Genomic DNA, 16159 nt, shown 5'->3' with positions numbered 1-16159 from the left:
TTAGTTGAGTTATTCTTTAGTAGGATGTATTTATGCATTATAAGAAATTTTCAATATTTCCATTTTTTTATTTTGAATAAGCGAATATATATATTTTTTTTGAACATACAATCCTACTGACCAATAGTCTTATTCAAAAAGTTAGTATACCTGTAAGTGTACATGTTTATTCAATAGATTATTTCAACAATGAATTTGAATACACATATTAAACCTAAATTTTCACATTTAAATATTTTTATGTATAAAAGAAATAATGAGGGTAATTGGTTACAAACAAAGATGTGTTTCCCACCAAGTGTTACTCATCCCAACACTTTTTCACCGAACTGATATTAAGGGCCAAAATCCCGCAACACGTTTCTACGATAAAAATATTTATGTTTATATATATCAAATATCTCGTAGAAAACTTTTGGTAGTTATTTCAATTCATATAAAGCTAAAACAAAACATACCTACAATTTAAGCCTCTGACACCGATTATTAGGTATATATGGTTTATAAAATGCCAAGTCTTAAAGTTTTAGGTTTATTGAATTTGTAATATTATACAAATACAATAAACCTGTTATTAAGACTTGTTTTCAGGAGTTTTTAATCGCTCCTTGCTCCATGCGCTTATTGCGCACTTGTATGCCACAGTACTGTATGACATATCAATTATAATTTTATTGTTGTCAGTTAGTTCATCTAAATGAGAGAATGATAATTTCATATAGTATTCAAGCTAAATATCAATTTACTTTTTCATAAGAATTCCAGTTTGAATTATTTAATTTATTTTACTATTCAAATCAAGTATAACATAACGTTAAAAAAATTATTCGGATTCATCATACATATTTCACATTTCGAGATTTCGTGTTCCTTGTGTTAATTCCTGCGCTTAATACTTCAAAAATGAAATATTGAATTGAAGTTAGAAAGATCAATGCAAAATAGTAAGTAAGAATAATAGAGGAGTTAAAATTTCAGCAAGATAATAAAACAATCCCTCATTGCTATGGAATACTTAATTAATTGATATTCAAAGGATAGAACTCAAATTTAAATAAGTTCTTTACAAAACAAAATCATAGTTTTTCGGAGACTGAAACTTTATATCATTTCAAAATTAGATGTTTGAAAGTTTGAAATTTACTTCCATGATAACAGAGATGAAAAAATGTGTTTAACTACTCTTTTGAGAGAGTGCACTACAGTGTACAATTCTTTCATGAAGATTTCGTCTCTTCATGTTCTGATATGTGGTTTATTATCCGAAATAATAAAATGTTACAAGTTTGAATTTGGAGCTCTTTTAAGGTTTTTTGTGATCCGTAAAGAAAAAGATTGAATGAATCTATAAAATAATCTTCTTCTAAACCGCAGATCTAAATACATAGTTAGCTGTTACCTTATCCAAATACAAAGTTGACAGTGTAATTGAATCGGATGTATTTAATAAAAGTTTATATATTTGATATGAAAATATACGTTTTTGATGCTCACTGAAAGCATCTTAGAAGTCTTAGAATCATTGAGAACCCCGATCTATTTTTTCGGAATAATAAGATATCAGAAAGCAGATCATAGATATCTTGACTCGTTCTCGAGTTACAGAACGTTTCTGAAAAATTACTGTTTCAAATATTTCGCTATATTTAGGTTTCTGTTCGAGACATACGAAAAATTGCAAAAATTTTTTTCAGTTCTTTTCCGATCATAACTATGAATAAATTGCCGTAGAAGAGATATAGAGGAGAATTTTTCAATGCAGCATATTTGTTGAAAAGCATCCCGTTTTCGGATTTTCAAAAATGTCATCCGTTTCAGCGATATTGAGTTTTTCGACTTCGTTTTTTGATGGGACTACTTCAATTTAGATATTTTTCATTTATTTTTAGATTTAATTCTTTTTGTGTTCATTGTATAATTGTAATCAAATATATATAGACTTCTACTTAGAAATTAAGAAAATGTACACCTTGTACAGCTAGTATATTGAAGTAGAAGAACTAAATATTTCAGATATTCGAAATTATATTCATTCACGTCATGTAACGCATCGATAATCTATAAAATATAATGGTTTCATTCATTTTCCATGTTGAATTGACAAAAATTTATCTGATTAAAATTTTACCTCAATAAAATTTAAATTTCCTTAGTCGATATAGTTCGAGTTCATTCGTCTTACTTCAGATGAAAATAAAGCATAGTAATGAAAAAATTAGTTAGGGAGTTCGTAGATTTGTTCTTACCTTTTGCAAACCATTGGTAATTAAATCTCTGTCACCCATTTCAAACTAAAGAACTCAAATCAACAGAATTATATCACTAAACACAACCGAAAAAATCACAAGACATATTTCGGAATTCGATTAGGTTTAAACACGTGATTCTTCCAGCCCTTAAATACCGACGCGAAATAATGATGGAAAAACAGAGCAGGACATGAGTTTTCCAACACCTATTCGTGAACTATCAGGATGTTGAGTGCAAGTTGAAACGGCGGACTAAGTGGAACCCCTCCACCATTTCCTCCAAAACCGTTCTCCTTTCATATTTCGATGTTCTGGGAGATATTTGAACGGTTGCTGAGATTTATATCGGTGCATGTTTGCAAGCTGATGAGAGAAATTTCCTCGCACAGAAGATGTCTCGAATTCTTAGTGTGCGATAGGTATTTGAACTGACGGTAATGCGGTTTTCGCTTTCTAATAGGTACGATGATATCTTCGCCAATCGGATAAAATTTTGCGGGATAATTTGATAATTATTGTGGAGAGAGTTTTTGGTTAGATTTCGATATTGGTTTTGATCCGAAATAAATGATGGAACTTATTTATTTATTTTTTTTATTTAATTTTTTTTTCTTGTAACAATTTGGAGCATCGGAGTTACATTTTTTTTTTCGTACTTTTACGATCTTTAAAAAAATTGAGAATAACAATGACGTGAATCAGGCATGTTTGTTATGTGTCCATTTTTATTCTATAATTTGAAATCATTACGACAGTGCAAATTGTGCACTTGCTCTTTGTTTAGGTATTATTTTCTTCTTACTCAGAGAATATCTCAAATCAGCAGAAAAGCAACATTGAAATCAAATTGAAAAATACCAATCGAACGTTTTTCCGACTTGGCCATTGCAACTAATCGCAGGTGGAAATTCAGTAGGTAATGTTGTTTAGAAGTTATATCTACAAGGAGTACCTATTGCCTTAAATTCCAAAGTAATAAGTTATTTAATTGGGTATTAGGCAAAGAAGGATCATTCAACTAAAAACAAGCATTGGTCAAGTACATCTATATATGTCGGTGATTCCAATTTGCTCCTTCATCAGGATGCTGAAAAATAATAAAATCTACTCTATTAAAATTTTTACGTGAAAATAAGCCTCAAATGACGGTGAAGCCGACAATTTCAAGACATTTAGTACTTTAGTACTTACTTTTGACTCGGTTGTTGAAATGGACAGCAAGATATAAATATAAGGATTTAATCCATCTATACATAAGTCATTATTTAAAAATATTTCGATATCACATTTTATTTCTCTAGTGACCGATCTAGCTTTACAATAAAATGAAATGTATAAGTAAGATCGGTCACGAGAGAAGTAAAATGTAATATTGAAATATTTTCAAATATGTAATGACTAATGGTTATGTATGAATGGATTAAATTCTTATATTTATATCTTGCTGTCCATTTCAACAACCGAGATAGATAAGAAGTAAGTGCTAATTGTCTGCTTCACCGACATTTCAGGGTTTAATCTTATTTTCACGTAAAATTTTTTTTTGCATCCTGATGAAGGAGCTAAATATTTCACTGCATACATTGTATGCACCGAAATATACATATAAATGTACATGACCTGACCAATGGTTGTTTTCAGTTGAATGGCCTTTCTTTGCCTAGTACCCAATTACAACTTGTTAGTTGTTCAGAAGGGTCTATTTAGAATTTAATTACTCCGAAACTTCTTAAATTATTATTTTAATTCAAATACTTATATTAACAGATATAAGTATTTGAATTACCCATAACAATGGGTGATCAGTTTGGATCTTAGAGTATAGAATAATAACATTCTATATTCTAAGGCTATATGGTCCCATATAGCCATATTTTTAATCAGTGGCGACGCCAGGGGGATCCTTGAAATTTCCTAGAATTTGACATACAAAGGTTAAAATAATTACAGGATAGGCAGAACTATGATTTCGATTCACTAAAACCCCCCCCCCCCAACCGGCCCCCACTTGGCCACCCTTTTTTTGAAAGCTGGCGTCGCCACTGTTCTCAATCGATATTTTAGTAAAATTGGTTGACATTCGGATCGGAATGGTTTCATACAAATTTCAGCTTTTTCGGATGTACGGTTTGCTTGCTCATACACAAGCGTTAAATACCCAGAATCTCAATATTTCGAGGTCTATTACTCCTATTTTGATGAAATTTGGTAGGAATATAAGGTATGTTAGAAAATGTAAAATGCCAATTAAATAATCATTGTACGATATAAAGTGTATTATGTTTAATTATAATAAAAAATGTAAATTAAAAGGCTGATGGACCCTAGATCGATGGCCATAAATTGGAGTATTTTGTGAATTTAATTTCATCCATTTTTAGATAAAAGTATTTGTTTATATTTTTAGTTGGATTATTATTTATTTGTTGTTGGGTTGTTTTTTGAGTTGTTCCCGAAGCAGTTATTGATGTCACATTATTCGTGTTATCTACTTCTATGTGTTCAGGGTTATTTTCAATTGTCTTATCAATTGAAGTTGTTCAAATATCAGATTCGGATATTTTCTTTCATTTTTCTTCTTTGCAGTAGTAGTTTTAATAGTCTTCGTCTTCTGTTTTTTCTTGGGAGTACCATCCTGTGAATCTTTTTCTTCGTCTTCCGTAAGAAGTAGAGCCACCGATCTGAGACATTTCATAAACGTAGAAATCCTCAAATTCTGCATCGTTCGCCTGGATATTATATTATATATATTATTATATTATATTATATATTTATATTATATTATATTATATATATTATATATATTATATTATATTTTATATATATATATATATATATATATATATATATATTATAGTTTTCTTTGTTTATCTTTATCTTCAACATCTGTCGATTTATTTGCTATCAATACGTATCAATGAGAAAGTAGATTAGAAGAACAAGGGCTCAGCATGAAAACCAGACACAGACTGTAGGTTGGTACCATAAAAATTTCAGTTCTTTTGAATGTTCTTACGTATATGTATACAGGGTGAGTCAATAGTGCTCAATCGATGTAATCGAAATAAATTTTGTTAACGACAACATTTACTCATATTTGTAATGTGAAAAAAAAAGGTTTTAAACCGAAGTTTGAACCAAAAATTACTCGAAATAAAGGCATTTTTTTTATTACCGATTCGATTGTTCTTACCTGTCCTACTTTGTTAGTTTGTTGTGATGCTCATAACAGTTTATGGAATCTTTATTAATCTTTCCTACATCAGATTGGGTAAATAAGTACCAAAACTAATAATCAATTTTATTCATCACAGTTTACTGAATCTTATAATAATTTGAATTATATTACTGAAGAATTGTTTGGCAAGAACCAACCAAAAAGTGTAGTACTGGACCAGAGTCTCTTTTTAATATTTTCTAAACGACCAGTGGTTCACCAAAAAAAAGTTCTGGTGGAAAGAAGCGTATGTAATCACATGATGAAAACTTCAAATTGGAATATCTATGCCAAATTTAAATTAAATATCTTGTAAAGGGAAGGTGCTATGAGAAAAAACTTGAACTTCAAATATCTCTATCTCGAAAACGAATCGTTTGCGGAACCATGTTATAGGAATGATCCGAGGAATCTGTCATTTCCGTTTGTACCTCCAATTTAGAAACACCCTGTTTAGTCGATTTAAAACTGATGTCTTGAAAATAATTTGCAATTTGAATGAAACACATTAAATTGTATAACTCAACACAGACAATTATTCGATGCGAATAACTCAGTTCAGTTCTTTGATAACTGCAGTATTAAATAATTTAATATAAAATTAAATATAATTTTTTGACGAAAATGATACAAAAAACCTAAAACAACGGATAAGCTTAGACTATATATCAGACTTATATAGTCTAAGCGTATAAGTGTATCGATGACGAATGCAGAATCACAGATGGCTAAACAAGGGGGGCGCCGAAAAAGCGGGTAGATAAAGGAAAATAATAAACCTCGAACATAGACGTGCTTGTAGAGCAATGAAAGTAATCATCTTGAAAGCAATAATAAAGTCATAAACCATTAAAGGGTCCGATTTTTTGCTTTCGTGTCGATTTTAAATTAAATGAAAAAATTATTGCTTCATATTATGAAAAAATTTTCGTTCTTCGCCTTTGAGAGAATTCTGAAATTTCATTTTTTGGAAATCTTGTGGGGTGTGATTACCCCTAGTATTCTCTATTTCTCGTGTTGTGGAAATGAAAGCTTGACAATTTAACAATATTACTCTCATTCTCCTTCACATAAACATTGCATCTGAAGATGAAAATACATGCCACTGTTAAAATGCTATATTTTGAGGATATAGGTCTATAAGAGGACCGCGAAGCTACATATTGGACATCAAACGCAAAATCCTCTTTTGAATTGAAAAGACTCTACCAACATCGGAGGAATTTCCGCAGAGCAAGATTTTATACGAAAGGTGGCTGTATACTAAACTAAAATAAATGCTTATAAGGGAATACAGAGGAAGGAAATGTTTAACTCGACTTAACGCATAATATGAGCTACATAGTTTTTTACAAACCGAATCAATATGTACGTCCCATTTCAAATACCTATCGACTTGAAAATTTGAAACCCAAGGAATTTCGTGCATTCCCGTGATAAGATGACAGTATCGAAGTGTCAATTTATGAACTTATTATCATCATTAGACAATGAGAAACTATGCACTCCGTTATATTCACATTGATCATAATGGCATTAAAATTGCACCATTGAACGAAGCATTGCACTAAGAGATCGCATAAACCCTGTTATTCCTCCATGGTATCCGCTATAACAGCTAATGAGAAATCATCAGCGATTAAGATCGCTCTCAAAAGTTTGGTAACATCTTTCAGATAATTAGATTTTTCGATGAATAACTTTCTCGAATTTTCTGGAAGATCATTGATGAACAATAAGATATACAGGGTGTCCCGTAAAGACCACGTCAAACCGAGGGAGAATGTAGATCAAATGATAACCCACCTGCTATGACAAAATTCCCATTATAAAAGTCTTACCGTTTTCGAGATTTTTTTTGTTGAAAATAATGAATTTTTGCCCCTTTCAATAGTTTTGTCCTTACGGTTGGTACAATTTTACATCTTTTTGGTTAATTTTTTCAGTAAAATATTGCTCAAGAATGATTTCAACTTTTACATTAAAAACATCCTCTGAACATTTTAAAGGGGGGCTATGAGAAATATTTTTATTGGAAATTTTGGTAGTGGATTATTTTGTTCATGAAGTTTAGCCCATCGTACTGGAAAAAAATGTACCGAGCTACTGCTGCACATTACACCAATAAATTGTCTATTTTATACTGATTTCAAAGAGGTATCACACAAGTCATTTGTTATTCAAAGAAAAAAGATATGGCTGTTTTTATCCAAATGGGTACGTTTCTGACAAAATCAAGTTTGTCAATTCTGTTAAGAAATCTTCGATGTTGCATTACTTAGTGAACAATGGCAATTGTTTACGTGCGAAAATATTACTCGCATAATTATTCACCTCAAGGAAATTCAATTTTGCCGGCAAATTTTGCGAAAACATCATGCAGATCCCGATTTTTTTAATAAGATCATTAGGAGCGACGAGTCTTCCTGTACCAAGGATGGGTACATGAATCTCCACAATTTGCATGGCTGGAATATTATAAATCCACACGAGGTGAGAGAAGATAGATCACAATATCGATTCAAGATCAATTATGGACTGGAATATTTAACTGAACTGCCGCCATCACCGAACGCAAACAATTATTTGGAATTTTCAACCAACCAGCTGCCCATTTTATTGGAAGATGTGCCACTGGCATCATGTTTCAACATGATGGATGCCCAACACATTACGGACTCGAAGTTACCGCTCATTTGAATAGAACTTATCCCCACCGGTGGATTGGAAGAGAAGGTGAAATTTTGTGGCCTCCTCGTTCACCTGACCTAAATCCTATGGACTTATATTATTGTGGTTGCCTAAAAGATAAAGTATACGCAACACCCATGCGGGATGAAGTCGAATTGAGAGAACGCATCCGCAATTCGGCTTCATCACGTATGGGTGTTGCGTATACTTTGTCTTTTAGGCAGCCCCAATATTAAAAGTCCAGAGGATTTAGGTCTTCATGTACCCATCCTTGGTACAGGGAGACTATTCGCTCCAAATGATCTTATTGAAAACATCTGGATCTGCATGATGTTTTCGCAAAATTTGCCAGCAAAATTGAATTTCCTTGAGGTGAATAATTATGCGAGTAATATTTTCGCACGTAAACAATTGCCATTGTTCACTAAGTAATGCAATATCGAAGATTTCTTGACAGAATTGACAAACTTGATTTTGTCAGAAACGTACCCATTTGGATAAAAACAGCCATATCTTTTTTCTTTGAATAACAAATGAATTGTGTGATACCTCTTTGAAATCACTATAAAATAGACAATTTATTGGTGTAATGTACAGCAGTAGCTCGGTACATTTTTTTTCCACTACGATGGGCTAAACTTCATGAACAAAATAATCCACTACCAAAATTTCCAATAAAACTATTTCTCATAGCCCCCCTTTAAAATGTTCGGAGGATGTTTTTAATGCAGACGTTAAAATCATTCTTCAGCAATATTTTACTGAAAAAATTAACCAAAAAGATGTAGAATTGTACCAACCGTAAGGACAAGACTATTGAAAGGGGCAAAAATTCATTATTTTCAAAAAAAAAAAAGATCTCGAAAACGGTAAGACTTTTATAATGGGAATTTTGTCATAGCAGGTGGGTTATCCTTTGATCTACATTCTCCCTCGGTTTGACGTGGTCTTTACGGGACACCCTGTATGTACCCCAATACCTTTTCTGTAAAAAGATAAGCTTTCAAAATAGTCTTCAAACTCGTCAATCACTTCTCCATCAGAGCAGAGGGTGTTCAGGCAGTTGGAAGCGCAATTCGTTCAATACGACCATAGTTTTCGTTGGTAAAAGAATTTTTTGCATAGGAGAACGTTTTTTTCAGAATTTCTTCACTCAATCGATCCAATAACGTTATGTAACTCACTGGTTATAGTTTTAGCTATTGATTCTACATTCTACTAACATGGATAAATCATCATCATTTTGCCGTATAGGCATTGGCGCCCGCAGAAATTTTTCTCAGGGGGGGCAAAATGAAAATTATTGAAAAACGATAAGGCGTCCATGATTGTCGTGTTAATTTAACTAATAAAGAATGTTACGCGTCACTTTATGAGCACACACAAAACTATTGTATTTTTGTCCACCCTGTACCAATTGGAATCAATATGTGATACATTTTTGGAATCTCCTCAGCCAGAGTAATCGGAAAATTGAGACAAATTGGGGTGTTCCTTTCAAAAAAAATGACGCTGACGTCATTCACCCTTTATATTAGATTATTATTTTAAAATACGGTAAATTAAAATAAAAAATCGACGTGTTTCAGGATTATTTCTTAAAATGGTCTGTTTAACTAAAAATGAATTTTGTTCCATACTTTAACGGTTACGGACGCAGTGTATAAGATGAATTTATAAACAAATTGACACGCATGGAGTGCTTTCGGTTCCATGAATTTTCTCCACCCAAGAAGTGCTCAACGCGCCTAAGAAAGTTTTCAATTCAAAAAATACTTCTGCCGATTATGGATTATATGTATAGTATGTAATTCCATTGAAACCGGAAAATAGTTGTGAATCTATTACTTTCCTTTTTTCCTTGCCCTTTGGATTGAGAAAGTAATATTGAGGGTGTTGTGCTGAAAAATGAGGCATTCAAAATCTCAGGGGGGGCCATGGCCCCCCTGCCCCCCCCCCTGCGGGCGCCCATGCGTATAGGTAAAATTGTGTTGGATATTTTAACATCATAACATTTTTTCAATGTTGAACTATAACTAGGGGGGAACTGTTTATAGCAAATGAAACATATAAGCTATTTTTGCTATAGATATTTTCAGTATAAACTAGGAAACAGTTATTTGCAATAAAACCAATTAAAATTCTTTATTACTGGTGCACACATACATATAATAGAGTAAGTTATTCAAAAATTTAACTATGTAGCTTCAACATGAAAAAAGAATCAATAATCAATCAGTAATGATCATCATGTTTTTATTTAACTTTGTTAACCCCATAAAATAAAAAGAAATTATGTGAATTTTTTTCTACATCTGGGTATCTAGAGCGTATCAATGTAGCTGATGCGAAAGTTTCATCTTTCTGCTAACGATTCCCAAATTGACAGTTATAAATGATTTATGCTTTCTCACTAGAACAATTGGATTCTTCATAATAAGAACTTATCAGATTGATGTTGATCAGATTGTTTGAGCTCACGACCCAATAATTTTCTGAATTATATCAATGAGTTCGTTAAATATGAAAATACAGAACACTGTCACTAATAAAAAATTGGGAAGGAACAGTCAGCAGCATTATGGAAAAATTGTCAATTTTAATTATTTTTTTTTAATTTTTAATTTTTCTGAATTTTTAGAATAGGTATGAAGAAAAGAATTTGTAGAATATGACTTCCTGAACAAGAATGTCTCAGGGTCCAACTGAATCCTATAACTAGTTTTCGAAATACAGGGTGTCGAAGTTGGAAAATGGTATTTCTTTAAAGTAACATTTCTCATCGGAAAAATCTTGAATGAAAGAAATATTATTGCTTACCCATAAAGTAAAAATTTTAGAATGATTCTCAATAAAAATTATTGTTATATACAAGTTGAGTCAAACATTATTTAAAATGAAATTCGTTCAGTTCATAATTCACCCTGTATTTGAAAAAGTCGTAAGTGGAAATTTCCAATTTTTTGTCATCGCCCTTAGTTCGAGTACACTCTTATATTTTCAAACAGTGCTGGCTTTGCTATTACCTGTTTTTGAGATACAGAGGGTTATTACCCTCTCTATTTAAAGGGTGTTTTTTTTCGAGGTATATAACTTTAAGTTGGCATTACTGTTCAAGATGGCGACCGATTTAACAGCTGTTGAGTGATTTATTCTCAGTTTGGTTTGGCAATTCATCATGAATAGACTAACGCCTGAACAACGCTTGCAAATAGTGCAATTTTATTTCGAAAATAATGGTTCTGTGCGGAATACGTATCGCGCACTACGTCCATTAGCGATGAGGCGCACTTCTGGTTGAATGGCTACGTCAACAAACAAAACTGCCGCATTTGGAGTGAAGCTCATCCTCAAGTGTATGTCGAAACACCGTTATATCCAGAAAAACTGACTGTTTGGTGCGCTTTATGGGCTGGTGGAATCATTGGTCAGTACTTCTTCAAAAACGATGATGGCCAGAACGTTACAGTCAATGGTGATCGGTATAGAGCCATGATTACCAACTTTTTCATTCCTGAATTGAACAACCATGATGTCCAGGAGCTGTGGTTCCAACAAGACGGCCCAACATGTCACACAGCTCGTGCCACAATCGATTTATTGAAAGACACGTTTGGTGACCGCCTAATTTCACGTTTTGGAATTTTTTTTTGTGAATTGGCTTCCAAGATCTTGTGATTTAACACCGCTAGACTACTTTCTTTGGGTCTAAGTAAAGTCATTGGTCTATGCGGATAAGCCACAAACCCTTGACCATTTTGAAGACAACATTCGCAGTGTTATTGCCGATATACGGCCACAAATGTTGAAAAAAGTCATCGAAAATTGGGCGTCCAGATTGGACTACATCCGAGCCAGCCGTGGCGGTCATATGCAAGATTATCTTGCGGATAAATAAAATTCATATCAATCGAATAATCCATCGTTGTTTCATTGCAATTTAAAGTTCTATAGCTCTAAAAAAAACACCTTTTTTTTTTTGTTCTGAATCCGAATCTTAGTTTTGCACCAAAATTCTGTGACGGAACATTAAAAAAAAATACAAAAAAAATTTAATCTTCTGACGTTTTCTTCCATAAAGTTTTTGTCCGAAAAACCTGGCTCAAACGATAGTTCAAAATTAGCGTATTATATCTATCTCTGCTAAAACTCAGTTGATGGGGTAGTTTTAATTTCTTCCATTTATTATCTCTGTTTCTGGGGTATAGAATTCGAATCTGAAGTTTGCCACCAAAATTTCATGATAAAACATTGAAAAAAATGCAAAAAAAGTGATAACTATCATTTTTACCGGTTTTTTGCATATAAACTTTCTACTCATAAATTTGAATTTGAGTACTCTGTTGACCTGTTGTATAAATACTACGACGGTATTTTTTTCCTAAATATATTTATAGGAATCGATGTAAAGAAATAAATTAAATTTCAAAAAGTGATTTTGAAAATGCTTTTTTTCTCAAAACATACTTGAAAAATAAAAATAGTGAAAATAGACTGAATGGGTTGGCTCTTTTAAAGTTGATATATTTAAAAAGAAAAACATAAGATTTTTTTTATAATATGTAACCCCCCCCCCCCCCGAAACTGAAACCTGGCTACGCCAGTGTGTAATATACAGATCCGACCCAAATAAATTTGGATAAGGGTCAAAATCACCTGAAAATCAACTTTGAATGACATTGTATGATATATCGTTGAATTCAGCGTTAAAAGTTATTTCGAAAAGTGTTATAAAATATACAGGTCCGTATTGAAGAAAATGAGGTTGAGGGCATGGGCGCCCGCAGGGGGGGGGGCAGGGGGGGCCAGGGGGGCCATGGCCCCCCCTGAGATTTTGATTACCTCATTTTTCAGCACAACACCCTCAATATTACTTTCTCAATCCAAAGGGCAAGGTAAGAAGGAAAGTAATGGATTCACAACAATTTTCCAGTTTTCAATGGAATTACTATAAATACATCCATAATATACTATACACATATCCATAATCGGCATAGGTATTTTAAATTTTTTGAATTGAAAACTTTTTTAGACGCTTTGAGCACTTCTTGGATGAAGACAAATCGTGGAACCGAACGCAATCCATGCGTGTCAATTTAAAAAAATCCATCTTATATATACTCTCCTATTGTCTTTAATAGATGAAGGTAAGAAAAAAAGTATTGGAGAAAATAGAAAAAAAATTACAGATTATAAAAACAATAGTTTTTTGCGGAACTCAAGATATGCCTATACGAGAGAGCAACAAGAACTCTGGAAATTTTAGTGATCTTTTGAAATTCAACATAACTGAGATTCGTAATAGCATTGGCATTCCAAATATTCCTTTGTTTTGTGAAACTCGTTGGTCAGCTAAATATAAATCTTTGCGAGTTTTCGCTGAAAACTTCAATACTATATTCAAAACTCTTTTTGGTATAAAATCTGGAGAAATCTCAATGAATTCTTCATCAACAAAAAGAGCTGCTCAGTTATGGGCTGCAATAAACTCTTTCACTTTTGTGATTTGTTTGAAGCAAGTAAATATTCAAATATATTGGAACCAATAGCAAATACACTACAAGGTGTTTCTATTAATTTTGTAGATTTTCACCGTCATATAAATTTAGTTATAGAAATATGTGGAAAACATCGCTCAGATGATGCATGCTCCACAGAAATTTTTTCCAAAGCATCAACTGCTGCTCAGAGTCTCAATATAGATATTGCAAAACCACGAATTTGCGGTAGACAAATATACAGATCTAATTATGAAGCAGATTCAGCTGAAGATTACTTCGAAAAATCTATATTCATTCCATATGGAGATCATTTGATTTCAGCCCTTGAAACGAGATTCTCGAAAGAACATGTAATGCTTTTTTCTTTCTTCAATTTTTTGCCAAAGAATTCAAAATTACTAGATATTGAATCTTTCGCATCTAAGGTCGGCAATATGTATAACATTGAAAATTTAGAAAGTGAATTGAACATTTGGAATGAGTATTTATCTAAATCACAAATGGATGAAAACATAAAAATTGAAGATCTTATCGGACAATGTAAATTTTCTCCTGCTGTCAAAGAATGCCTTATTCTTCTCCTTACATTTCCATGTAAGTACTACTCGTGCTATAGAGCGTAGTTTCAGCGCAGAATTAAATTTTAGATCAGAATAAATATGCCTACTCTGTTGTATAGCGATTAAGTATTTTGTCTTCAGAATTAATATTGTTTTTATGAAAACCTATTACCAATATCCGATACGCTGACGACACCGCCATTCTAGCAAATAGCATAGAAGATCTGCAGATTCTACTCAACAAGCTTAACGAGGTAGGCACTGCATTTGGTTTGAACATTAATATCAAGAAAACGAAAATGATGATTGTCAGCCGAAAAGATATAAAAGACGCTACTCTATCATTAAATGGCGAAGATATCGAACGAGTAGTTCGATTTAAATACTTGGGCGCCGTGGTTAACGAAAAATGGGACTGCGATGAGGAGGTCAAGCTAAGGATTGGAATGGCAAAGGAAACTTTTTCAAAACTTAAGAATCTCCTGCTTCAGAGAACGCTACCACTTGAACTACGTCTGCGAGTTGTTCATTGCTACGTGTGGCCAGTGCTCCTATATGGGTCAGAAACATGGTCTCTGAAAGTCAAATCCCTTAACCGCATAGAAGCATTTGAGATGTGGACGTTGCGCAGATTGTTACGAATACCTTGGACTGACCATCTGACAAATCAGGAGGTATTGAGACGAGCCGGAGTGGAAAGACAACTGCTGAACATCGTAAGGCAGAAAAAGGTGTCTTACTTGGGACATATCCTACGAGGAGACCGTTACTCTATCCCTAAACTCATTATCCAGGGTAAAATAGAGGGAAGGAGAGGCCCCTGGAGAAAACAACACTCTTGGCTGCGAAATATTAGAGATTGGTGTGGAGTGCAGGATGCAGAGACGTTATTCCGAATGGCGGAGAACAACATGCTAACTTTGGCAGCCATTAATTGAAGAGATGGGACATTGACCCCAACGTACAAGTTGTATATGGGACCGGAAGAAGAAGAAGAGTTGTTTTTTGCAATTTATGATTTGTTAATTTTGATAATATACTTGTTTGTTGTTTTTACATTCTGGAGTGCTATTTTGAATCATATTTTAGTATAATGTTTTAAACTCCATTGTTTGCGTCATTCACTATATATTTCAAGATTTATTATTATTCTTTTATTATTTTTATGAACATAGTTTTATCGAGCATATATGTATATATTTTTTATTTCGTTATTACTCGTTGTTTTTTCTTTATTTATCAGCAATTATAATAATTATTTCATTTCGTTCTCCATATTTCTATATTTATTTTTTTGTAAATTGTTCCATTGAAAAGAGTTACCGTATTATTTTACATCACCCTATGTTGTTGATGTTTAAAAAAAATGTTGAAGTGGAAAACTTCATAATTTATATTTTGCACAGTCCTCCTCCCACTTATGAATATAAATATAGAAATAAAAAGAAACGGAATACTGATATCGCTTACGACAATCATGAACGCCTTATCAATTTTCAATAATTTTCATTTTTTGCCCCCCCTGAGAAAAATTTCTGCGGGCGCCCATGGTTGAGGGTGGCCCAGAGAGCACGAAACGTTGGATTCGAAATCTGATTACGTCAAATTGAGAACAATTTATTGTCGAATAAAAAATTCCTGTAACATTTTTTGATAATATTTGAAGTAATGTGGGAAAAAAAGAAAAATCAAAATGACTGAATTTACTTTTCTTATGATATCTCAATAACCGGCCCTGATAATCTCGATTTGTTTGAACTGCTTGATAATGCTTCTATGCATGCAACTTTTTCTCCATTTGACCGACCTTCTAACTCTTATGGTTCAAAAGTTACCAATACAATCCCATTGAGAAAGTGGCCACCCTGTATATTCTGCACCCGTCGAAAATCCAGAAGAAGACCAAGGAGAACCACTGGAGCGATAATCTGCCACAATGGA

At 32.9% G+C, this 16159-nt stretch overlaps 1 protein-coding gene across 1 annotated transcript in view; it reads right to left on the bottom strand.

Moving 5' to 3' along the window:
• LOC123677690 (long-chain fatty acid transport protein 4-like) overlaps positions 1–2485 on the bottom strand; it is a 61048-nt gene extending 58563 nt beyond the window's left edge. The window contains exon 1 of the mRNA XM_045614367.1: positions 2247–2485. Coding sequence (XP_045470323.1) covers positions 2247–2285 — 39 coding nt within the window. The 5' untranslated portion in view covers positions 2286–2485. The remainder of the gene's footprint in view (positions 1–2246) is intronic.
• Positions 2486–16159: the final 13674 nt, after the last annotated feature.

This window comes from Harmonia axyridis, chromosome 4 (genome assembly GCF_914767665.1).
Source record: "Harmonia axyridis chromosome 4, icHarAxyr1.1, whole genome shotgun sequence".
NCBI lineage: Eukaryota > Metazoa > Arthropoda > Insecta > Coleoptera > Coccinellidae > Harmonia > Harmonia axyridis.
Note: the sequence above shows the minus strand (reverse complement) of the source record. Positions and strands in the feature narration are given on the sequence as shown.